Source organism: Thalassophryne amazonica, chromosome 4 (genome assembly GCF_902500255.1).
Source record: "Thalassophryne amazonica chromosome 4, fThaAma1.1, whole genome shotgun sequence".
Taxonomy (NCBI): domain Eukaryota; kingdom Metazoa; phylum Chordata; class Actinopteri; order Batrachoidiformes; family Batrachoididae; genus Thalassophryne; species Thalassophryne amazonica.
Window position 1 is genome coordinate 78,882,664 of NC_047106.1, and position 27,571 is coordinate 78,910,234.

Below are 27,571 nucleotides of genomic sequence, written 5' to 3' on the forward strand. Positions count from 1 at the left end.
GACATCTGCACTTTATTGGCACATTGAGACAGACGTGCAGAGGAATTCCGCGCGTTGCAGTGGAGCCGCATGGCGCAATGCAACGCCGTGATGAATCCTCACAGGACATGTTCTGGCATGTCCAGCTCATGCACAATTTCTCGGATAGTCACACGACTGAAAAGCCACCGAAAGCCGTCTGAAAGCCATCTGAAAGCTGTCCTGTGAGACCAACACGGAGGTGCTTTTGTCCTGCGCCATGAGCGGCACAGTGGCGCATCCCTCCGCTTCTCTTTCCATGAAAAAAACTCCTGTAACAGTGGAATGTGCCGAAAAAGTCTTCATGTCCACGTCTTCTGCCATTTTTGTGGAAGTCAGACGACGTCCCGGATCAACAAAGCCTTCACGTTGGAAATGATCTGGTTGTTTCAGTGGGGTGTCAGCCTGTCGATCGGCGCTCGGAGTGCGCGGCTCTCTCAGCCGCTGTGGGTGGTCTTTAAACTGGCTGGAGCACTCCTTAATCTGTGTAATCCCCATAAAATCGTCCCTTAAAAAGCCATCTGAATTTTCCGAATGGTGTCCACCTGGAGGTCTCTCACAGTTTCAGGAAAAATTTGATGCAGCAAAGCTCCAAATTGTTCAGACATTTATTCGCAATAAAAATCCGACGAGAGGGGTGGACCACTGCTCACAAAGCCTGCTCACAGGCGAATGGCGCAACCGACAGGCGTGAAAAAACTCACGCATGCGCACGAAGGTTCAAGCTTGGCTGATGCAATCACACGTGATTCAAATCCATATGGTTTTTGCAAAAAATAAAAAGGTCAGATACTTTTCTAACAGACCTCGTATATGGATTTCTCCTCTTCAAGAGGCCTTTTTTAACAAGTTCATCTTATACTTTGTGAAATATGCTAACATAAAAATTAAATCATCTTTATAAAACTGTAATATTATCAGTTATCAAGTTGTTCACCAATGAATATGGCTTTATACACCCTGAAGAAAACCAAGGTGTAAAAAGGGTGTAAAAAGTCATATTCATTGGTATCATATACCTATAAATGTTGTATGGTTTTCTGAAGGGAGTAAAAAGCCATATTCATTGGTGAACAACTTGATAACGATTTTATCATATACAGTGGTCCCTCGTTTATCGGGGGAGTTATGTTCTAAAAATAACCCGCGATAGGCGAAATCCGTGAAGTAGTCAGCGTTATTTTTTTACAATTATTATAGATGTTTTAAGGCTGTAAAACCCCTCACTACACACTTTATACACTTTTCTCAAACAGGCATGAACATTTTCTCACTTTTCTCTCCTGTGTAAACACTCAAAATTCAAACCTTAGTAGAAAAATAGAACATTTTCTATAAATAATTATGATGGCTTTTAGAACTAACAAATTTAATTTTAACAATCAACCTACGAGGTTGGACACATAAGAAATTATTAATAGTGACTCACCAGTATTTCACAGTTCCTCTGATCGTGCTTCTTCGTCGTGGTGCCGCTTCACTGTCCGGATTGGCTGATTACTCGGGTGGTATGAAAAATATTATCCGTCCACGAAAAGGGTGTATTGCTATTTATTCTTTAGTGTTTTATCCAATCATATTGGCGTATCATTTATAGGGATATGATAGGAGGACATAGCTGCTGCTGTTGTTGTTGTGTTTTGTTTTTTGTTTTTTTTACAATTATTAATTGGTGGCTTACCTTTTTGTTGTGTGTGTGTAAAAATCAACAGCAGACAATAACTTTCGTTTCTGCTTTTTTCTCTCTGCTGCAGAGAGAGAGGGAGAGAGAGATCAATTATTTTCTATTGATTTGAATCCCATGAAAACGTGTTAGTTGGTATTTCTCGATGAGTGCTCACCCATGCAGCAGCTTCAGGAATGTTTTGGACCACAGAGAACGAAATGTTCCTTGACATTCAAAGACAGATTCAGCACCAAGGACAGAGACCTTGTTTTTAAATGCAGTGCAGTTCAACACTTGAAATTACAGGCTTAAATTTGAAATACTGTGCTGCCTTCCATAAGAAGTTGTTTATAATGTGTTTAATATTTCCTCTCTTTCTTTCAGTGCCATCTAATGGACACTTCAGGTCATTACAGCTAATGTTCATTGTACTGTGTACTATGTATTCATTGTATTGTGAACTTTATTGAATGGAAGTGATGTTGTTCAGTAGAGGAACAGACGATGGCAGTGTGCAGTTTGTGCCGTCTCTGAGATCACAATGTCTAGCTGGACAACTGGCCCTGAATTGGACCAGATACTGGCCTCTCTCTCCTAGCCTGGGATTGGTTGGCGGCCGAGACGCTGACCTCAGCCAATGCGTCAGCCTCATGTTGATGTGGTGCGAGCGCTGCTCTCCTATTGGTCACTTAGGAGAGGGAATCCCAGCGCTGCTCTCCTTTTGGTCATTTAGGAGTGGGAAATCTCACTCCAAAATGGAGGCCAGTATCCGGTCCAAGCGACAAGCTGGGGCTGGTTGTTGGACGTCCACAATGTCTTCATTTAAGGTTGCATTGCTGGGATGTATTTACTAATGTTGTATGACAGGTTAATTTTTGTTCTGATATATATTACTGCTCAATAATAAGGAAAAAATACCATAAAACTTGACGTTGTAATATGCTAATTACTCGCAAATCAGAGGGTCATCAAATGGCGTCGCTTCACATTGTTTTATCATATGCTAATGTAGTTCTTATACAGGCAAAGCACTACACAATATGCTTTTTTATGCATTTTGTAATTGTATTTCTTGTTTGCTTTCTTCAGTTTCACCTTTTTGAGTGTCAGTAAACCTGCTAAGACACATCCACATCTGTAGAGTCATTGATATGAGAAAGTTGTTCACAGCCATGATAACCAAATCGGCACAAATACTGTACTTCAAGGTACATTTTGAGAAAGTAGCACAAGATTTACGCATATGTTGGCAAAGTGGAAGCCACTGCCAAACAAAGCTTTTGCTGATGCTGTGCTGCTAAACATTTCTTTTTCTGTAATGATAAAACAGAGGAAACATTTAAAGCCCCACCAACAACCTATAATGTTTATTACACCCTTGAAGTACAAAAGTAATTGAAGAAATAAACAACATATTGATGTTTTTGCCTGGTGATACAAGCTTAGTGTTTATTCTATGAGTGAACCAGCTGAAGGTGTGGTCTGTCCGTCTGCTTGATAAATGTTTGCAAACCTGACAATTCAGCTTCAGGGAGGTACCATTGGAAAGTGCAAAAATAATTAAAAACAAACCTGTGAAACATATTGTTCATTAATATCCTATACCCGCTTACTCCAACTAAGGGTCATAGCGGGTGGGGGTGGGGGGCTTGGAGTCTATCCCTGCAGTCACAGAACATGAGGCAGGATACACACTGGACAGGATGGCAGTCTATCGCAGGGCCACATACAGACAGACAAACACATTCACACCTGCACGCACACCTATGGTCAGTGTTGCCACAGTTACTTTGAAAAAGTAATCCAATTACTGATTACTGATTACTCCTTGAAAAAGTAACTTAGTTACTTTACTGATTATTCAATTGGAAAAGTAACTAAGTTAGATTACTAGTTACTTTTTTAGTTACTTTCCCCAGCTGCCAACAACAACCCTCTGCCATCTCAACATGACAATGATACCTGTTTTGCCAAAACTCACTTTATAGTCACCCTTTCTTGACTTCAATGAAAATAAATACTTGTTTTATAAAAAGTAAAATAAAGACCTCGTTCTTGACCTCATATTTAACTGTTGACAGCACTGTAACCGTGAAACTTGCAATTTCTAACCTACATTGTTTATAAATGTAACTATTAAATTCTTTATAATATTTTTCTAACATTTAAATTCTCTCTAAACATTTTACTTGTCAAAATTATTATTATTTTAAGTAGTATTAGTAGTTGTAGTAAAAAAAACACCTTCAAAACTGGACCTTTAATCTAGGGGTGTTGGGGGAGGGCACATCCCTGTCCCACGCCTCCATTCCATCTGGATTCAGCCCTGCTTTGGCGTTTGAGCACAAAGAATAGATAACATTTATTTATGCAGGAAACATGACCAGATTTACAGGTAAGAAAGTTTTATTGTGTTTTCACATCATGTGGTCCTCAGAAAGAGAGTTTAGGTGCATTTGAGTGGAAAATAGTGTCGCGGAGGATCAGCTGTTTTTAGCAGCAGATACGGAGCGGCTCTGAGAAAAAAGCATAAAAATGTCTTTGTAAAGCTCAGCGCAGGTGTGCTGTTGTCACCGCGCTGAGGACGAGTCGTAGCTGCTGCAAAAAACCACGGATGAAAAGCTCGCAGCCCGCTTAAAGTGGGCAGTTCAGTCGAACCCCGACCTCCTGCCCACGGACCAAGTTTAATGCTGCTATCGACCCACAATGCAAAAATAATAGTAACGCACAGTGACTTGGAGAAGTAACTTTAATCTGATTACTGATTTGGAAAGATTAACGCATTAGATTACTCGTTACTAAAAAAAGTGGTCAGATTAGAGTAATGCGTTACTAAGTAACGCGTTACCGGCATCACTGCCTGTGGTCAAGTTAAAGTTTCCAATTCACCTAACGTACATGTCTTTGTATGTGGGAGGAAGCCGGAGAGAACACCGGGAGAACATGCAGACTCCAAACAAAGTCCACAGGAGAGAAGCGATCCTACAACTTTCTTGCTGTTTAGCAACAGTGCTAACCACTAAGCCACTGTGCTGCTAACATCATATCACTCTCACTCATCACTCATCTTCAACCACGTATCCGGGTTGTGGGGGCAAAAGCTCAAGCAGGGAACCCCAGACTTCTCTTTCCCAGGACACAATGACCACCTCTAACTGGGGAATCCTAAGGCATTCCCAGGCCAGTGTGGAGATATAATCTCTCCACGTAGTCCCGGGTTTTCCCCGGGGTCTCCTCCCGGATGGACATGCCTGGATCACCTCCGTAGGGAGGTGCGCAGGGGGCATCCTTACCAGTGTAATCTTCACGTGCCTTAACTAAAGCACTCCCTCTGCTGAATCACCTCTAAATTATTTACACATTATTTACTTTGTGTGTTTTTAGGAATCCGCTAGCTTAGCGCAGCTACTAGCTCTTAGCCGGTTTAGCATGGCGGCTTCTCCTGTCTCTCCTGCACTTTTCTGCTCTGGGTGTGAAATGTTTAGTTATTCCTCGGCCTCCTTTAGCAGTAATGGTACTTGTAATAAGTGTAGCTTATTCGTAGCTTTGGAGGCCAGGCTGGGCGAATTGGAGACTCGGCTCCGCACCGTGGAAAATTCTACAGCTAGCCAGGCCCCTGTAGTCGGTGCGGACCAAGGTAGCTTAGCCGCCGTTAGTTTCCCTCTGGCAGATCCCGAGCAGCCGGGAAAGCAGGCCGACTGGGTGACTGTGAGGAGGAAGCGTAGTTCTAAACAGAAGCCCCGTGTACACCGCCAACCCGTTCACATTTCTAACCGTTTTTCCCCACTCGACGACACACCCGCAGAGGATCAAACTCTGGTTATTGGCGACTCTGTTTTGAGAAATGTGAAGTTAGCAACACCAGCAACCATAGTCAATTGTCTTCCGGGGGCCAGAGCAGGCGACATTGAAGGAAATTTGAAACTGCTGGCTAAGGCTAAGCGTAAATTTGGTAAGATTGTAATTCACGTCAGCAGTAATGACACCCGGTTACGCCAGTCGGAGGTCACTAAAATTAACATTGAATCGGTGTGTAACTTTGCAAAAACAATGTCGGACTCTGTAGTTTTCTCTGGGCCCCTCCCCAATTGGACCGGGAGTGACATGTTTAGCCGCATGTTCTCCTTGAATTGCTGGCTGTCTGAGTGGTGTCCCAAAAATGAGGTGGGCTTCATAGATAATTGGCAAAGCTTCTGGGGAAAACCTGGTCTTGTTAGGAGAGACAGCATCCATCCCACTTTGGATGGAGCAGCTCTCATTTCTAGAAATCTGGCCAATTTTCTTAAATCCTCCAAACCGTGACTATCCAGGGTTGGGACCAGGAAGCAGAGTTGTAGTCTTACACACCTCTCTGCAGCTTCTCTCCCCCTGCCATCCCCTCATTACCCCATCCCCGTAGAGACGGTGCCTGCTCCCAGACCACCAATAACCAGCAAAAATCTATTTAAGCATAAAAATTCAAAAAGAAAAAATAATATAGCACCTTCAACTGCTATGTACCACAGGCTTTTAAGGTGGCAGTAATACACCCCTGGTAAAAAATTTCATTGAAATCCATTAAGGATTTTTTGAGTAATCCTGCTAACAAACCAACCAACAAACAAATGGACGCGACCGAAAACGTAACCTCCTTGGCGGAGGTAATAATGGACACTCTTTCCTACATGCCACATATCCAGGTCTAGGTTGTGGTGCTAGTAGACCAAGTGGCTTGTCTCACACTTCCCTATCCTGGGCCAGTGGAGTCTCACACCCAAACCATTGTATGAGGTCTGTTAGAAAAGTATCGGACCTTTTTATTTTTTTCAAAAACCTGATGGATTTGAATCACATGTGCTTGCAGGAGCAAACCTTGAACCTTCGTGCGCATGCGTGAACTTTTTCACGCCTGTTGATTGCGTCATTTCCTGGTAAGCAGCCTTTGTGTGGGACGTGTGCAGTGCACTCTGTGGATTCTCATTTCAAGGAAAAAGACGGAACGACGGGAGCAGCGCCACATCAAATTTTGCCAGAAACTGGGTGACAGCCAGGTGGAAACCATTCGGATTATTCAGACGGCTTCAGACGGAGAATGTGTTACTTCGGCCAAGTCCTTCAACTCTTCCTGGGAGATCCCAAGGCATTTCCAAGGGTCCTCTTGCCAGTTGGTCGTGTCTCATAGACCTCCCAAGGGAGATGACCAGGGTATCCTCACCAAATGACCAATCCACCTTCGTTGTGAACTTTAATGTAAAGAAGCAGCAGTTCTACTCTGAGTACCTCTCGAATCATCAATAATTGTTTACACTGAAATAAAGAGGAGTACACTGGGAAACAGGAAGGCTTCTTAACAAAGTATTATGGTGGAGTATAGGCAATACCATATAACCTAGGCAGGACAAGTGAAGCCCAAACTCCAACAAGCTCAGCTAACAGGTTAAAATCTGTTCAGGTGTTTATTAAATCATATTTTGGGTGGCTGAGTGGTTATTCCCCTTAATGGTTTTGCTTTGGTGTGCATATTAAAAATTAGGACACTATCACCAACCTCAGGGCCTCTTCACACATAGTACAAATATGTATAACTCAGGGTGACACCCGTCGGAGCAACTCATATGAGTGAACCACGAAACATTGCGCTGACGGGCAGGCGTGCACAATGCTGGTGCGACGGTTCGTGCACGTGGGAACACAGTGCCACCAGTTGCGCAATGTGGTTACACATCGCACAACTGCTGTGAAGAAAAAATAAATTAAAAAAAAATTTAAATACATGCTGCAACGGTTTTGTGCATGGGGGAACACAGCTGCTGTGAAAATTTAAAAAAAAAATGACATGCCACCCACAGGAATTGAACCAGTGCCAAAAGCTCTGATTGCCAATCAGAAACTTTATCGCTGAGCTACAATCACTGTCCTATGAAGGCTGTGGGAAACTGCTTCATATCAGAAGGACATGGACATATTTAAAAAAAAAAACTAAAACCACACACCATATAAAAACACCACATTTTATTGAATCCCTCTTATCAAGTGGGCATTACAGATATGATCCGTCTGTTCTTCTGTAGATGGCCCATGGTCACAGACATGGTCACATGGTCACAGCTGGCCGCGTGCGCGTTCTGCCCGCCATGCATATCTTGTGGATGCTGTGCTACAGGACGTACACCGCGTGATGTGTAACAGAGCTCATGTGGGTGGTGTGACAGTCAGATCGCCCACTGCGTGTTCTGATCTGACAGTCCGTTTCAACCTGGGAGCAGCCTGTCAATGTCTGCACCATGCGTGCGCTCGATCACTGCACCCCGTCGCCAATTGATATCTGTCCAACCGCAACACGTGTTGTCCAGATCCACAGATCCCCAATATCAGTAGTGGCAGGGTTCTCCCTAAGCAATGGCACAATGTCACTGTGCCATCATGCAGATTTTTAGTTTAGGGTGTTCCCTCTGCCTGTTTTCCCAGGTAATTGTTTATTTTTTTCACAATGTTGAGTTTTGGAGCTTTGCCAAACCATAAGCTCAGGTGGTCTGTGAACGTCAGTCTGCAGACAGGATGTTCTTTTTCTCTTATTGCACATTTTACTTGCACTTTTTATTACTGTGATTTATTCAGTGTTTAGTGTATATTTCTACATGCCGTACAGAGTTCAAACCAAAGTCAAATTCCTTGATTTCTGTGGATACTTGTGAATAACAAAGCCTTTGAAAAATGACTGTGGAGTTCAGAGTTTCCACAACAGCTGCACTGATAAATTAACTGTAGAGCCTGTTGATTAAAAACTTATCAAATCTGAATAAAGGCATTTTTTTTGAATAGTTAGATGTGAGTGCAAGTGTGTGTCCTTTCGCTTCATCTGCGGAGGTGGAGAACGGCCACTGGAGCAAACCGTGATTTAAAAAAAATATATATATCACACTGCTTCACTTTAAATGCATAATAAGTCCATTTCAGATGATCAGCATGGACCCTTTCTCTTAAAAGGCTTTATTTAACTCAGTGTGTGGCTTTGTAAACTTGTAGCGTTGCAGACTACATTGATTGGCGCTTCCATTAGTTATGGTCATGCTCACCCTGCTCAGAGTGCCGCTCTCATTGGACCGACATCTCTGCTATTTTGGCATTGTGGGATAGCTCGCGCACACAGATTGAGCTCGCTGAACTACTTTTGCTACCCTGCTCAGCGTGCTGCTCTCGCTGGAGCGACAACACACAGAATGTGTCTCTTCCCAGATAGATCTCTTTCAGTGCAGCTTCTTGTTCTGACTTTAACATGAAATTAACACCCAAGTCTTTCATCGCCAACTGTAAATGGCCATCAAAACATTCCATCGTATCTTTCTGAACTCTTCCGCATCAAACTCCATCCTGTCAATGTTTACAATGTGCTTGAGCAATAACAGGTGAAGGTGCTCGTAAACTTTAACTTTCTTAAATATTTATTATGGCCACACTTAAAACTTCAGTTATCTTTATAATTTTATTACTGCTAAATTTTAGAATTATCTGGGAACTACTTTTTGCACAGGAATTCATCAAGCACGTCAGCCACGGGCACGTACTAATAAAGAATACCCAGAAACTGGCTAGAAGTTCGGCCAAAATGAGAGCGTCCACTTTTAGCTTGCCACTAGTGAGAGTGTGTGGGCATGCTCTACGTTCTTCTTCTCTGTGTTTTTTGTGAGAGCGTTACAGCGCCACCTACAAGCCTGGCCTATGTGCTACAGCTTTAAATGAAGCCTCAAGGCAAAGAATTTGCCTCGAACTTTTTTTGTCATTGAATTATTCAATTTACTCAATTAATTGTTTCAGCCCTACATTCAACATAACTAGCGGTTGCAATTGGCAAGCATGCACCTCTGCCAACAACAGTGGAGGCCAGTCAAAAATTCCTCTCAGACCTTTATGACATCATAAGGCAAGAATGTTACAGGATGAGATAAAGAGAAAATCCTACCATGTCTCACAACTTCAAAGGAACAGAACAAATAGGTAAAACAATAACTCAGATGACCATCAGAAGTTGCTGTTCTCTCCTTTGACTTGATGTCCATGTTTCTATGAGACTGCATCCATAAAACAATTTTTTCAGACTGGGGGGGGGTTTATGTGACAAAGGCCTGTGTGGAGTAAGAGTAGGCAGTATTGTCTGTACAAGCGAGGTAAACAAAGGCTCCGCAAACCCTCACGACTGTACTGAGAGACGCGGTCTATCTCCTCTCTGCTACTAATGGCTTCATGCTTTTAAACCTTTCACTCATGCTCTCACCTGCCTCCTCCCACATCTCCCTTCCTCAATCATTTGTGTGAAATATGAGACTGTGTGTCTGCTCAGATTTGCTTGTTGCTACGGTTCAGTGGATTGTCACAAAACATGGAAAGAAATCAAACTATCATTCACGCCATCTCCTGTCATAGGAGATTTAAAAATATTCTCTCCACCACCATCAATCCCAGCAAGGATGCAGGAGGAATGGATTACAAGAGGAGAGCTGGTGTAGATTCTGGTTAATACTTTGTTTGTCTGCACGGCGACATGGTTTTCTGCAAAGACCCTTCCATACCTTGACAATTTAGCCTGCATATGCCAACGTATTAAAAATATGCTGAATACACTGGTGTATGTTAAATAAGTTATGTGTAAGTTTTGTATAAGTTTCAGTTAGATTCATCATCACAGTCTGACGACAACGTATCCACATAAAGCATGATTTTGGAAAACAATGTCTGAAAATACTTTAGTTCCTAGTCATGGCTGAAAAAATGCAATGTTTTTAAAGAATTCCCTCTGTGTTTGTCTGCTCACAGTGTGTTTCTCAGCCTGAACCAGAGAATGCCGCCTCTTTGCACCATAACAAGTAAATTTACTTATTTTAAATTTCTTCACAGCCACATAAGCCTATAACTTCTTCTGGGTTGTCTGGGTGTCTTGGTGGTTTTCCTCACTCTTCTCCCATTTGCACAGTCACTGAGTTTTTGAGAACTGTCTACTCCATGCAGATTTACCATAGAATGCCATACTCATTTATGTTTCATTTACTCATTTATTTATGTGTATAGCACCAAATCACAACAAAGCTGTCTCAAGCTGCTTCACACAAATAAGGTCTAAGCTTACCAACCCCAAGAGCAAGCACACAGGAAAAACTCCCTCTAATGATTTGAGGAAGAAACCTCAGGCAGAACAGCCTCAAACGGGGGACCCTCTGCTTGGGCCATGCTACCAACACAATTGACAATTCCAATATACAGGAAATTCTGGGAGTTCACGCTGGTGTCCATGATGGCAAGCTGGCTAGGGGGGGGTTTGCGTACACAGGTATCATATATTTTATGACCATTACAGAAGAAGACACCCACTCCCACTTCTGGATAGAGCCACACCACATACAGAGACAAAAAAAAAAAAAATCAGAATCAGAGGCCACTAGCCCTAAGCTTCACTGAAAGACCCAAACTTTAGATAAAGTTGAGGCTGTGACCCGCTCTGTTTACTCATAAAATGAATTTAAATGAATTGGAAGCATAGTACCATACTATGCCAGTATGCTAGCCATATGAAAAGGAGAATAAGTGCATCTTAAGTCTGGACTTGAAAGTCCCTCCAGAATCTGATGCAGGGAGATCATTCCACAGAATGGCTGCATGATAACAGAAAGCTCTGTAACCTGCAGACTTTTTATTCGCCCTCGGGACACAAAATAGTCCTGCGCCCTGAGAATGCAGAACCAGGGCCGGTACGTAGGGTTTAATTAAGTCAACTAAGTAGGGAGGCGCTAGTCCATGAATAATTTTATATGTTAATAGCAGAACTTAAAATCTGATCTCACAGGGACAGGAAGCCAGTGAAGAGATGCCAGAATGGGTGTAATGTGGTCAAACTGTCTGCTTCCTGTCAAACGTCTGGCAGCAGCCTTTTGAACCAGTTGGAGACCATTAATGCTGAACTGTGGTAAACCAGAAAATAGAATATTGCAGTAGTTCAATCTAGAAGAGACAAATGCATGAATCAGGGTCTCAGCATCAGCCATAGACAGGATGGAACAAATCTTCCCATACTGTTTGCATTTCTTCATAATTTATGTAAATAAAGTCCAAGACATATTCAGTGGCAGCTTTACCATCAGAGAGCCTCGTCCACAACTACCACAAAAGACTCCAACCTGTCATTGAAGTTAAAGGGGGCAATACACGATATTAAGAACAGGGGTATGTAAACTTTTGATCAGGGTCATTTAGGTAGTTTCTGTTGTCATTATGATTTAAAAAGAGCAAACACAGTTGTCTGACAATAAATGACTCAACCACTAACCACGAGCACGAAAATTGTGTGTGTGTGTGTGTGTGTGTTATCATTCATATTCTCTGAAAAAGGGCCAAAAAAAAAAAAAAAAAAGAATTCTGCCCAGGTATGTAAACTTTTGAGCACAACTGTATTTTTCTGATTATTCTACACTTATTTGTTGTTGTCCTTTCGGCTGCTCCCGTTGTTATTATTAACTCATGGTCATGTGTAGTTTTTATTGTCTTTTGTACTGTGAAATGCTTTGTCAGAAACAAAGTGCTATGTCAATAAAATTATTGTTGTTACCATTCACTGTGCATAAATGAATATGCTATGCTGTTTTGACATACATCAATTCACTTTAAAACATTACGGTCTATTATAGAGTGCAATGCACTAAAGCTACAAAAATCTGCATTGCTGCACAGCATCGAATCTGATGTGATTTTATAGTCCAGACTCTCTCTCAGCATCCCCAACTCTGACATAGTTGATATATTTGTGCAAATGTATAATTGTACATTTCTGATAGATGATGTCACCCCCCACGTCATGCTTCTCCTCTCCCCACGCGAAGAACAAATCTCTGGATCACCCACTCTCTCTCTCTCTCTCTCCTCTCTCTCTCTCTCTCTCTCTCTCTCTCTCTCTCTCCTCTCTCTCTCTCTCTCTCTCTCTCTCTCCTCTCTCTCTCTCTCTTCTCCCTCCCACATGTGCTGCTGAAATGTGAAACAAGAGATCAACCATCATCAGGCTCCAGACACTGCCAGCACTGACCTGCCGCCCAACAAAAACAATCAGTATTATTTTAAAAGCATTTTTAACGTGCACGACAAGAGCAGACTTCTTACTGTTCTTTTTTTGTAATTGTGGGCTTGTTTTTTGTACCGTGAAGTGTCCGTTTGTGTGTGCGTGTGACGGATCCATCATGTTTTTGGATGCGCAGCAGACGAGGACTGCCGGCGGGGAGCTGCTGAGCACGGCGCTGCTGCTGCTTCTCTCCGGTAAGAAGCCAAACAGCCGCGGATCACTCACAGTCATCAATCGGCAGTTCGATAAGGCGTTCGGCTGATGTGTTCGACGCGATGACATCATGATCACTTTGAGCAGCTGATGCGCGGACGCCGCTTTTAGCTGCGTTGTATCTGGCTGAAACAGATAAATGAGTAACCCGATGCACCACAGGATCATGGTGCATGCACTATATTTAAAAACAAAGCTGGGTTTAGCTCACTGGATCTGTGCGCATTTGAGTATCTTCTGGTCCCATTAAGCCATCATGCATTCAAACAGGCCCCGTGTTGTGGTAACCATATTATACAGGCCATGAAGACAACATAATCTGTGCACAAAGAATGAATAAATCAAATCAAATCAATTTTATTTATATAGCGCCAAATCACAACAAACAGTTTCCCCAAGGCGCTTTATATTGTAAGGCAAGGCCATACAATAATTACGAAAAACCGCAACGGTCAAAATGACCCCCTGTGAGCAAGCACTTGGCGACAGTGGGAAGGAAAAACTCCCTTTTAACAGGAAGAAACCTCCAGCAGAACCAGGCTCAGGGAGGGGCAGTCTTCTGCTGGGACTGGTTGGGGCTGAGGGAGAGAACCAGGAAAAAGACATGCTGTGGAGGGGAGCAGAGATCAATCACTAATGATTAAATGCAGAGTGGTGCATACAGAGCAAAAAGAGAAAGAAACACTCAGTGCATCATGGGAACCCCCCAGCAGTCTAAGTCTATAGCAGCATAACTAAGGGATGGTTCAGGGTCACCTGATCCAGCCCTAACTATAAGCTTTAGCAAAAAGGAAAGTTTTAAGCCTAATCTTAAAAGTAGAGAGGGTGTCTGTCTCCCTGATCTGAATTGGGAGCTGGTTCCACAGGAGAGGAGCCTGAAAGCTGAAGGCTCTGCCTCCCATTCTACTCTTATAAACCCTAGGAACTACAAGTAAGCCTGCAGTCTGAGAGCGAAGCGCTCTATTGGGGTGATATGGTACTATGAGGTCCCTAAGATAAGATGGGACCTGATTGTTCAAAACCTTATAAGTAAGAAGAAGAATTTTAAATTCTATTCTAGAATTAACAGGAAGCCAACGAAGAGAGGCCAATATGGGTGAGATATGCTCTCTCCTTCTAGTCCCTGTCAGTACTCTAGCTGCAGCATTTTGAATTAACTGAAGGCTTTTCAGGGAACTTTTAGGACAACCTGATAATGAATTACAATAGTCCAGCCTAGAGGAAATAAATGCATGAATTAGTTTTTCAGCATCACTCTGAGACAAGACCTTTCTAATTTTAGAGATATTGCGCAAATGCAAAAAAAGAAGTCCTACATATTTGTTTAATATGTGAATTGAATGACATATCCTGATCAAAAATGACTCCAAAATTTCTCACAGTATTACTAGAGGTCAGGGTAATGCCATCCAGAGTAAGGATCTGGTTAGACACCATGTTTCTAAGATTTGTGGGGCCAAGTACAACAGTTTTATCTGAGTTTAAAAGCAGGAAATTAGAGGTCATCAGTGATGCCGGTAACGCGTTAGTAACGCGTTACTCTAATCTGACCACTTTTTTTAGTAACGAGTAATCTAACGCGTTAATCTTTCCAAATCAGTAATCAGATTAAAGTTACTTCTCCATGTCACTGTGCGTTACTATTATTTTTGCATTGTGGGTCGACAGCAGCATTAAACTTGGTCCGTGGGCAGGAAGTCGGGGTTCGACTGAACTGTCCACTTTAAGCGAGCTGTGAGCTTTTCATCCGCGTTTTTTTGCAGCTGCTCGATTCGTCCTCACCTCTTAAAGCGCGGTGATCAGCACACCTGCACTGAGCTTTACAAAGACATTTTTATACTTTTTTCCCTCCTTTATTTAGAATTCTGAGCTGAGCCGCTCCGTATCGTCTCGTTAAAAACAGCTGATCCTCCGCAACGCGTCAACAACTAACACTGTTTTCCACTCAAATGCACCTAAACTGTCTTTCTGAGGACCACATGATGTGAAAACGCAATAAAACTTTCTTACCTGTAAATCTGGTCCTGTTTTCTGCATAAATAAATGTTATCCATTCTTTGTGCTCAAACGCCAAAGCAGGGGCGAATCCAGACGGAATGGGGGCGTGGGGCAAGGATGTGCTCCCCTCCCCCACAACACCCCTAGATTAAAGGTCCAGTTTTGAAGCCGTTTTGTACTACAACTACTAATACTGCTTAAAATAATAATAATTTCGACAAGTAAAATGTTTAGAGAATTTAAATGTTAGAAAAATGTTAGAATTTAATAGTTACATTTATAAACAATGTAGGTTTGAGATTGCAAGTTTTACTGTTACAGTGCTGTCAACAGTTAAATATGAGGTCAAGAAAGAGGTCTTTATTTTACTTTTTATAAAACAAGTATTTGTTTTCATTGAAGTCAAGAAAGGGTGGCTATAAAGTGAGTTTTGGCAAAACAGGTATCATTGTCATGTTGACATGGGTTGTTGTCGGCAGCTGGGGAAAGTAACTAAAAAAGTAACTAGTAATCTAACTTAGTTACTTATACAACTGAGTAATCAGTAAAGTAACTAAGTTACTTTTTCAAGGAGTAATCAGTAATTGGATTACTTTTTCAAAGTAACTGTGGCAACACTGGAGGTCATCCATGTCTTTATGTCTGTAAGACAATCCTGCAGTTTAGCTAATTGGTGTGTGTCCTCTGGCTTCATGGATAGATAAAGCTGGGTATCATCTGCATAACAATGAAAATTTAAGCAATGCTGTCTAATACTGCCTAAGGGAAACATGTATAAAGTGAATAAAATTGGTCCTAGCACAGAACCTTGTGGAACTCCATAATTAACCTTAGTTTGTGAAGAAGATTCCCCATTTACATGAACAACTTGTAATCTATTAGATAAATATGATTCAAACCACTGCAGCGCAGTGCCTTTAATACCTATGGCATGCTCTAATCTCTGTAATAAAATTTTATGGTCAACAGTATCAAAAGCAGCACTGAGGTCTAACAGAACAAGCACAGAGATGAGTCCACTGTCTGAGGCCATAAGAAGATCATTTGTAACCTTCACTAACGCTGTTTCTGTACTATGATGAATTCTAAAACCTGACTGAAACTCTTCAAATAGACCATTCCTCTGCAGATGATCAGTTAGCTGTTTTACAACTACCCTTTCAAGAATTTTTGAGAGAAAAGGAAGGTTGGAGATTGGCCTATAATTAACTAAGATAGCTGGGTCAAGTGATGGCTTTTTAAGTAATGGTTTAATTACTGCCACCTTAAAAGCCTGTGGTACATAGCCAACTAATAAAGATAGATTGATCATATTTAAGATCGAAGCATTAATTAATGGTAGGGCTTCCTTGAGCAGCCTGGTAGGAATGGGGTCTAATAGACATGTTGATGGTTTGGAGGAAGTAACTAATGAAAATAACTCAGACAGAACAATCAGAGAGAAAGAGTCTAACCAAATACCGGCATCGCTGAAAGCAGCCAAAGATAACGATATGTCTTTGGGATGGTTATGAGTAATTTTTTCTCTAATAGTTAAAATTTTATTAGCAAAGAAAGTCATGAAGTCATTACTAGTTAAAGTTAAAGGAATACTCGGCTCAATAGAGCTCTGACTCTTTGTCAGCCTGGCTACAGTGCTGAAAAGAAACCTGGGGTTGTTCTCATTTTCTTCAATTAGTGATGAGTAGTAAGATGTCCTAGCTTCACATAGGGCTTTTTTTATAGAGCAACAGACTCTTTTTCCAGGCTAAGTGAAGATCGTCTAAATTAGTGAGATGCCATTTCCTCTCCAACTTACAGGTTATCTGCTTTAAGCTGCGAGTTTGTGAGTTATACCACGGAGTCAGGCACTTCTGATTTAAGGCTCTCTTTTTCAGAGGAGCTACAGCATCCAAAGTTGTCTTCAATGAGGATGTAAAACTATTGACGAGATACTCTATCTCACTCACAGAGTTTAGGTAGCTACTCTGCACTGTGTTGGTATATGGCATTAGAGAACATAACAAAGAAGGAATCATATCCTTAAACCTAGTTACAGTGCTTTCTGAAAGACTTCTAGTGTAATGAAACTTATTCCCCACTGCTGGGTAGTCCATCAGAGTAAATGTAAATGTTATTAAGAAATGATCAGACAGAAGGGAGTTTTCAGGGAATACTGTTAAGTCTTGAATTTCCATACCATAAGTCAGAACAAGATCTAAGATATGATTAAAGTGGTGGGTGGACTCATTTACATTTTGAGCAAAGCCAGTTGAGTCTAATAATAGATTAATGCAGTGTTGAGGCTGTCATTCTCAGCATCTGTGTGGATGTTAAAATTGGCCACTATAATTATCTTATCTCAGCTAAGCACTAAGTCAGATAAAAGGTCTGAAAATTCACAGAGAAACTCACAGTAATGACCAGGTGGACGATAGATAATAACAAATAAAACTGTTTTTTGGGACTTCCAATTTGGATGGACAAGACTAAGAGTCAAGCTTTCAAATGAATTAAAGCTCTGTCTGGGTTTTTGATTAATTAATAAGCTGGAATGGAAGATTGCTGCTAATCCTCCGCCTCGGCCCGTGCTACGAGCGTTCTGGCAGTTAGTGTGACTCGGGGGTGTTGACTCATTTAAACTAACATATTCATCCTGCTGTAACCAGGTTTCTGTAAGGCAGAATAAATCAATATGTTGATCAATTATTATATCATTTACTAACAAGGACTTAGAAGAGAGAGACCTAATGTTTAATAGACCACATTTAACTGTTTTAGTCTGTGGTGCAGTTGAAGGTGCTATATTATTTTTTCTTTTTGAATTTTTATGCTTAAATAGATTTTTGCTGGTTATTGGTGGTCTGGGAGCAGGCACCATCTCTACGGGGATGGGGTAATGAGGGGATGGCAGGGGGAGAGAAGCTGCAGAGAGGTGTGTAAGACTACAACTCTGCTTCCTGGTCCCAACCCTGGATAGTCACGGTTTGGAGGATTTAAGAAAATTGGCCAGATTTCTAGAAATGAGAGCTGCTCCATCCAAAGTGGGATGGATGCCGTCTCTCCTAACAAGACCAGGTTTTCCCCAGAAGCTTTGCCAATTATCTATGAAGCCCACCTCATTTTTGGACACCACTCAGACAGCCAGCAATTCAAGGAGAACATGCGGCTAAACATGTCACTCCCGGTCCGATTGGGGAGGGGCCCAGAGAAAACTACAGAGTCCTACATTGTTTTTGCAAAGTTACACACCGATTCAATGTTAATTTTAATGACCTCCGATTGGCGTAACCGGGTGTCATTACTGCTGACGTGAATTACAATCTTACCAAATTTACGCTTAGCCTTAGCCAGCAGTTTCAAATTTCCTTCAATGTCGTCTGCTCTGGCCCCCGGAAGACATTTGACTATGGTTGCTGGTGTCGCTAACTTCACATTTCTCAAAACAGAGTCGCCAATAACCAGAGTTTGATCCTCGGCAGGTGTGTCGCCGAGTGGGGAAAAACGGTTAGAAATGTGAACGGGTTGGCGGTGTACACGGGGCTTCTGTTTAGGGCTACACTTCCTCCTCACAGTCACCCAGTCGGCCTGCTTTCCCGACTGCTCGGGATCTGCTGGAAGGGAACTAATGGCGGCTAAGCTACCTTGGTCCGCACCGACTACAGGGGCCTGGCTAGCTGTAGAATTTTCCACGGTGCGGAGCCGAGTCTCCAATTCGCCCAGCCTGGCCTCCAAAGCTACGAATAAGCTACACTTATTACAAGTACCATTACTGCTAAAGGAGGCTGAGGAATAACTAAACATTTCACACCCAGAGCAGAAAAGTGCAGGAGAGACAGGAGAAGCCGCCATGCTAAACCAGCTAAGAGCTAGTAGCTGCGCTAAGCTAGCGGATTCCTAAAAACAAAAGTGAATAATGTGTAAATAATTTAGAGGTGATTCAGCAGAGGGAGTGCTTTAGTTAAGGCACGTGAAGATTACACTGTGAAACAAATCGTTATCTAGTTATCTAGATCAATCTAACTACGCAGATTAAACAGCTAACAGATACAGCTTACACCGCTGTGCTCCGGAACAGGAAGTGATGCAATACCGCAGTGAGAGCCAACCACCAGTAGATGCAAGCTGTCAAAACAGAGGGCAGATTAAATAACCCCTAGTTTGATATAAGATTCATGGAATAAATTCCAGAAATTCCAGAATTGTCTGGTTGTTTTCCAAACAAACATGAGTGAATCAGTGACGTGTGGTGAGGCACTGACTTCATCACAATCAGATTTACAAACATATGAAGCCCACAGCGTATCTTATTCACCGTTTGATTGGCAGCTTTTAACGGGTTATCTTTAACCGAGTGGCTATACGCCCAACTGTTGGGTCAATAATGTAAATTCGCGAGCATATACGCCCAACCACAACCAACCAATGAGCACGCTTGTAAGCTCACTTCCGGTTTCAACGCGGGAAGGAAAAAAGGTGGATATTTTCTCGGCGTCTGTGGGAGGGTTCGCAGCTGGTGGAGGGCCTGTGATCTAAAGCGGTTGTTTGGCTCATCACACCCAGAGAACAGTGTCAAACTAACACCATCTTACACCCAACAAGCAGTATTTTGTTCAAAAACTATTTCATCATTAACAGGCTTCCATTTAAAATGCTTATGAAGTTTGTCTATTTTCATCCATTGTGTTTTCGCAGTAATTAAAGATGGCGCCGCCACAGTAGAGCCTTAAAAAGTGGTGTAAAAAACATAGTTTAGATGCACAGAACATGTCAAATACACGATCATGGATGGGCGAATAAGATAAGACATTATATTTATCTGCCCAGTGGTTGGGCGAATAAGGTAAGACTTTATATTTATCTGCCCAACGGTTGTGCATGTAACGTTCAATGTATGACTTATCTGCCCAATGAGCAATGTTCTTGCTCAGTTACCTACAATTTGTGATTGTTCCTATTGAGAACTAAAAAAAAAAAAAATAAATAAGTAAAACAAGCTTTATAAATGTTTTAAAATTCAAAAGGTTTTATTCCAATAGTGACTTGCAATGTGGAATTCACATATAAAATCAATAATGGAGAAACGTTTGAAATCACTTAATTGATAACAGAGGAATTCATCTTTACAGAATTAAACATCATTACTCAAAAAGCACATAAAACGAAACATTTTCAATGTTACAAAACATTTCTTAAGCGGTAAACCACAAATGCTCCAAAAAATTGTTCAGACATAAGAATAAATCTTCTTGAATTAATAATGAAACCTTAAAAAAAAAAAAAAAAATTCATTCATTGATCTACATACAACTGATAATACACATTTTAGGAGCAAAAATAAATTTAACTTAAACATAAATCACCGCTTGAAACAAAAACTTCAACAGTCTTTTAGATATCTACATACAATTAATAAAAATCATATTTAAGAGCAAAACTGTGGACAGTTTTAACACAAACATTACTATCAATAAATTCCCTGAGAAAATTCCTATGGAAGTTTTTAATCACATTGATTTTAAGACTCAGTATGACAGTCAGATACGACAATGCAACTGAACACACATATTTTAAGAGCGAAACTGAACAGTTTAACACAAACATATTACAATCAATAAATTTCCCGAGGAAATTCACATGATGAAAAAAATATACAAAAATAAAACAAAATTATTTAAATTAATGTTTGATTCCCCAGATAAAAGGTTTCTCTGGAAGTAAAATTAAATTTTAACAAAAATATTCCACATACAATGCAAATTAAATGATGCTACTAATCTGCCCATAAGCTTTATATTATAGAATTATTATTATTATTATATTTTTTATAATATTCTATAATATATTATATTCTATAATAATTATTTATATAAAATATAAACACCCTCATATCATATAAAATACCCTCAGCCGTATATGCAGTCTTCTTAATAATTATTTAATTGGTATCTATATGTATACAGGTGGGGCTAAAAGTTTACATACCCTGGCATAAGTTTAGTTTTTTTTGGCCATTTTTCAGAGAATATGAACGATAACACAAACTTCTATTTCGCTCATGGTTCATGGTTGGGTGAAGCCATTTACCGGCAAATAACAGTGTTTACTCTTTTCAAATCATAATGACAACACAAACTACCCAAATGAACCTGATCCAAAGTTTACATACCCCTCTTCTTAATACAATGTAGTGCCTGTCTTTTGTGGTTTTTGTGGACAAGGCTCTCTGAGGGTAAAGCTGCCACTAAATGTTTTGGACTTTATTTACATCAATTATGAAGAAATACAAACAATATGGTACTCTATGGTAAATCTGCATGGACAGTTCTGAAAAACTGAGTGACTGTGCAAGAAGAAGAGTGAGGAAAGCCACCAAGACACCCAGACAACCCAGAAAAAGTTATAGGCTTACGTGGCTGTGATTGGAGAAATTATGCACAGTGCAAGCTTTGCATTTTGTATCACCAGTTATCCATCTTCATGATGAAGTGGTATAGAGGAGGATTTTCTTAAAAAGACCTGAAACTTTAGCTACAAATTGCCAGAAGGTACATCTGAGATGCCTGGATTTGATCTGTTTTGGTGAAAGAAAATCCTTCTGTGCTCTACTCCACTATGAAGCTAAGATTAGTAATGCAAAATGCAAAGCTTGCACTGTGCACAATTTCTCCAATCACAGCCACATAAGCCTATAACTTCTCCTGAGTTGTCTGGGTGTCTTGGTGGCTTTTCCTTGTAAATCACTGCAGAGGTGTTATCAGGTTGTGAAAACAGTGTTTTAAGTTTTCAAAGTGTTTTTCAGTAGCTTTTACATAATATATGATAGGCATGTTAGATTTACAAAGAAAGGAAGCTGTTTTGGAACAGATTCAGCCATGTTGGATTCACAGCCAAAGAGAGACCAGACGTCACGGTGCCTCTCTACTGTGACTGGCTGTCACCCCCCCCCCCCCCCCCCCCCCCAAAAAAAAAAACAGATTTGCAAGATTGTTAGTTTTTCAAACCTGTAATCTGGGTCAGGAAAAAGTTCAGGATGGTACGGTCTATACTTCTTTGATTCTGCTTGGATAGGACAGCTTCGGATTATAGCACAATTGTTGAAATGATGGTCATACTGTCCATTGATGTGATATTTATTGCAGCCGACATGACAACTCTGTAAATTTGTGGCATGTCCCTGGCAAGGCTGCCTGTGATGGTTCCTGACTTGTCCTGGCTGCCAAAGACAAACAGGAGCCGTAGCGTACAAGCAGCCCCTGACAATGATTATTACTGTATCCTTCCCTTGTTCCATTCCAGGGGTGTATGCAGTTAAGGTATTGATTAGGGCATTCCTCTGGTGCCTGGTTCCCTTGTCCTCACCATCAAGTCTGTCATTAGCACTCTTGAGCTGCAAGTAGAAAATTTCCTTTGTTAGTCATAAGCAATTATATATATTTTCCTGTTCAGATACTGTATAATTTGAGCTACATGGTCATAACTGGTATTCAACTCAACACCTTATTGGACAGGCCCTATATTTTTAACAAGCTGTTTATACAGCTTCCAGAATTTTTTCTCAATTTAGTTATCAATTAGGTATACCACACAGGTGAAAGCAGATCAGACAAAAATGATTAATCCTCTGTATCCACTGTTATTTGTGTAAAGGGCCTTTCACACCACATGCTTTGGAAGCATCAGAGGCGCCACAAATCGGTCTAAAAAGCATTATTTTCAATGAAACGCAGGGTCGAAACATGGAAGACTAGTGGCAGAAACCACTGATCTCTACAAAACAGGAAGGTCTCACAGGACTGCTCATTTATAGAGCAGTTTTCTGAAGAAAAATCCTTGCAAATGTTTTTTTAAACCTCAAAATTAATTTGATTGCTGTATTAAAGCTTTTTCGTGGTTCATCGACGCACATACAACATGGCGATCACTCAGCTTTCCTCTGGAGAAAGAAAAAAAAAAAACATCTGAGCAGGAGTCTCCGCCCCCTTGCCACATGCAACACGTCGGAGGTGTGGGAGGCGTTGACGCAACGCGTTGCCTGATGCATATAAAGCATGCAATGTGAAAGGACTTTTACTTACCGTATTTCCATAAATACAGCATGTTTCATAATATACTGTGTAAAAAATGAAACGGCAAAACTTTATTAAAGTGATGAGGATCTAACAAACAGAAAACATTAACTCACTTATTCGAGTGACTTTACTGGAAGCCCCATTACTTCCAGGCACTGCTTGGAATTGGTTCAAGCCCACACTTCTGGTTTAGCTGGCCATTCTTCGGATAATCGTCTCAGCAGGGTCCACATTGTTCTCTCCTGGTATGTCTGGGAGCCGACACTTTCAGGGACGGTCAAAGGATGCAGTGCATCAACTTTGTCATTCAGCTGTTTGATACTGTGAATGATGTCATTCTGCTTCTCCTGGAACACAAAATGTATATATATATCCATATGTTACAACCTTAATACAGAAGTTCTCACTTTACATTAAATCCTAATGCTTCACAAATGATTAAACCAATGCTGCTGACCTTTCATCATGAGCACGGACAAATCTGTGAATGAACAGAGATGAAAGTAAGTAGGTAAGTAAGTCCCTTCGGCTGCTCCCTTGTTTGCACTCGGGGTCGCCACAGCAAATCTGAGGTGCATCTGCATGTTGAATTGGCACAGGTTTTATGCCGGATGCCCTTCGTGATGCAACTCCACATTACATGGAGAAATGTGGCAGGGGTGGGATTTGAACCCGGAACCTTCTGCACTGAAACCAAGCGCATTAACCACTCGGCCACCACTCAGTGATGAAAGTGAGCCATGGAGGGAAGAAAAAAAAAAAAAAAAAAAAAAAAAAAAAAAACTTGAAAGATCTTGGCAAGGCCCTGGCGGGGTCTGGTGGTTGTCCCCCAGAAAAATGTGAAATATCAAATGCATAGAGCTCAAACAGAGCTGTGACTCGCCCGGTCTGAGAGCCCCTCACACCGGGTAGAGAGACAGCAGCTGGCCACCGGGTCAATAGTCCCTCCCCACGTAGAGCAGAAAAATACACAAACACACTGCTTCACTTTAAATGCACAATAAGTCTATTTCAGATGATCAGCATGGACCATCTTTCTCTTAACCCTTTACCTACTGAGGCTATAAATGGACGATTGGTTATAATTTTTTATTATAGCAATAAAATTAAGAAATAATGTTGTATGTTTGTGTGCTTTGGTACCATTTTCCAAGAGTACCTGAATTTCAATTATATTACACCTGATTAACTATTTATACACATTATTTGTAAGTTTTAACATTTAAAATGAGGAAAAAAAAACACAAAAACGAACTTGATTTTTTTTTTTCAGTTTTTTAGTGAAAAATGATTATGTAAAGGAAGTTTGGATTTCACATTTTTAACAGGAAGCTGTAAGTGTTTACAATCAAAATAATTAATTTTGTGTGTCTAGAACTCAGAAACAGTGCAGAAACAGTGCAAAAGTAAACATTTTACAAGGCGAAAATATGCAAAAAGTTACCAATTTTAAAGTGCAGAACCAAACAATATGAATAACAACAAAGTGCAAAACTATATATAAATGTCAATTATTATCTGTATTATTAAAATGTGCAATAAATCACTTATTTGATCACTCATTTTGTGCAAAATTATACAATATGAATAAAACAATAAAGTGTCAAACTATATACAAATATATAACCAAGAATCAAAATTAGATCTAAACTATACTCAACAAAAATATAAACGCAACACTTTTGGTTTTGCTCCCATTTTGTATGAGATGAACTCAAAGATCTAAAACTTTTTCCACATACACAATATCACCATTTCCCTCAAATATTGTTCACAAACCAGTCTAAATCTGTGATAGTGAGCACTTCTCCTTTGCTGAGATAATCCATCCCACCTCACAGGTGTGCCATATCAAGATGCTGATTAGACACCATGATTAGTGCACAGGTGTGCCTTAGACTGCCCACAATAAAAGGCCACTCTGAAAGGTGCAGTTTTGTTTTATTGGGGGGGGGATACCAGTCAGTATCTGGTGTGACCACCATTTGCCTCATGCAGTGCAACACATCTCCTTCGCATCATCCGTGAAGAGAACACCTCTCCAACGTGCCAAACACCAGCGAATGTGAGCATTTGCCCACTCAAGTCGGTTACGACGACGAACTGGAGTCAGGTCGAGACCCCGATGAGGACGACGAGCATGCAGATGAGCTTCCCTGAGACGGTTTCTGACAGTTTGTGCAGAAATTCTTTGGTTATGCAAACCGATTGTTCCAGCAGCTGTCCGAGTGGCTGGTCTCAGACGATCTTGGAGGTGAACATGCTGGATGTGGAGGTCCTGGGCTGGTGTGGTTACACGTGGTCTGCGGTTGTGAGGCTGGTTGGATGTACTGCCAAATTCTCTGAAACGCCTTTGGAGACGGCTTATGGTAGAGAAATGAACATTCAATACGCGAGCAACAGCTCTGGTTGACATTCCTGCTGTCAGCATGCCAATTGCACGCTCCCTCAAATCTTGCGACATCTGTGGCATTGTGCTGTGTGATAAAACTGCACCTTTCAGAGTGGCCTTTTATTGTGGGCAGTCTAAGGCACACCTGTGCACTAATCATGGTGTCTAATCAGCATCTTGATATGGCACAGCTGTGAGGTGGGATGGATTATCTCAGCAAATGAGAAGTGCTCACTATCACAGATTTAGACTGGTTTGTGAACAATATTTGAGGGAAATGGTGATATTGTGTATGTGGAAAAAGTTTTAGATCTTTGAGTTCATCTCATACAAAATGGGAGCAAAACCAAAAGTGTTGCGTTTATATTTTTGTTGAGTGTACATCAGTCCATTGTCAGTGTGGTACTGTTTGCAACAGTTTCTGTCTGGCTGAAGACAGAGGCCAATTTTACAAAGTTTGCACATCCAGCAGGTTAACCTCTAGCAAACCTTGCAAGAACCCTGCCTTTTCCTCAAGAATTACTACATTTATGTTTGCTGTCTGTCTCTGTACTTTTCTGTCACTTTTACGCTTTTTGCATACTTTTCCCTCGTTTCAAAAGTCACTGAACGCACTTTACCGTAATATATGCAACATATAGCATACTGTTGGAAAGCACGGGTTCTTGGCTTGCTGTTGAAATTTTTCAGACTGAGGGCTTAAATGAGAACTTACGGTAATGAGAATCAGCGGCGCACGAGTGTGAAACTTAAGTGTTTTTCCTCTGCATGATGACGTCACAGGCTTACGTTTACCGTAATACACCATACGAGGTCTGTGATGAAAAAGCGGTCCTTTTTATTTTTTCAAAAAATAAATGGATTTGATTCATATGTTTCTACGTCAGACAAGCTTGAACCCTCGTGCGCATGCGTGAGTTTTTTCACGCGTCGGTGACGTCATTCGCCTGTGGGCAGGCCTTGAGTGAGGAGTGCTCCACCCCGCCCGTCGAAATCTCTTTGTCTGAATAGCCGCTGCGGACGGCACGCGTTGCTTTATCAACATTTTTTCTGGACCTGTGAGGGATATCTGAGTGGACACTATTCGGGAAATTAAGCTGGTTTTCGGTGAAAAGTTTAACGGCTGATGAGAGATTATGGGGTGTTTCTGTCGCTGTAAGGACTTCCCACGGAGCGGGACATCACGCAGCGCTTCCAGGCACCCAGGACGTCGTGAGAGAACAGAGAAGATTTAGAACAGGCCGGCATGAGGACTTTATGCGGACATTCCACTGTTTAAGGACATTTTGTAATGAAAGACGTGTGCGCAAATCCGCCGAGTCGTTTCCATGACGACTCGGCGAATCTGTGTGCGCCGCGACAGGAAAAACACCTCCGTGTTGAAAACCATTTGTAAAATTCAGGCGGCTTTTGATGGCTTTCAACAAGTGAGTAACTGAGAAATTGTTTAACAGCTTGGGCATGTTCTAACTTGCCCGTTAAGGTTTCCAACGGAGGTGTTTTTCTTGTCGCGACCCCCCGCGGTCGGGTCCGGCCCGACATGTGACTCTGCCCGCATGTTCTTTCAAAATGTCCGTTAACAATGGAATGTCCGAATAAACTCCTCATGCCGACTTCTTCTGAAAGTTCTCGGTTCTCTGACGACTTACTGGGTCAACAGAGCCTGAAATGTGGAAGTTTTCAACTTGAAACGGCGAGACGCTGCTGCCTCGAAGCGCAGATCGCCGTCAGGCGCCGTGGGCCGTCCTTAAAGCGACACTACCAGACCAAAATCTCTCATCAGCCGTTAAAATTTTTACTGAAAACCAGCTGAATTTATCAAATGGTGTCCACTTAGTTGTGCCTTACAGTTTTTGAAAAAAAATTTTATCAAACAAAGCAGCAGTCTCTGAGCCATTCCTAAACAATGAAAAAACGACGAGAGGGTGGGCCACTCCTCACTCAAAGACTGCCCACAGACGAATGACGTAACTGACAGGTGTGAAAAAACTCTTGCATGTCCACGAGGGTTCAAGCATGTCTGATGTAATCACACGTGATTCAAATCCATATGGTTTTTGAAAAAAAATAATAAGGTCCGTTACTTTTATCACAGACCTTGTATATCATTGGAAAGCCCTTGGTGTTAGCTTAACAGTGCACTTTGAATCATTCGG

The 27,571-nt window shown here is 41.3% G+C and overlaps 1 protein-coding gene across 1 annotated transcript in view; it reads left to right on the forward strand.

Annotated features, from left to right (window-relative positions):
- The first annotated feature begins 12,778 nt into the window (after positions 1–12,778).
- Positions 12,779–27,571, forward strand: part of scn2b (sodium channel, voltage-gated, type II, beta) — a 70,362-nt gene continuing 55,569 nt past the window's right edge. Inside the window, exon 1 of the mRNA XM_034168127.1 lies at positions 12,779–12,955. Within this exon, the coding sequence (XP_034024018.1) occupies positions 12,880–12,955 (76 nt within the window). The 5' untranslated portion in view covers positions 12,779–12,879. The remainder of the gene's footprint in view (positions 12,956–27,571) is intronic.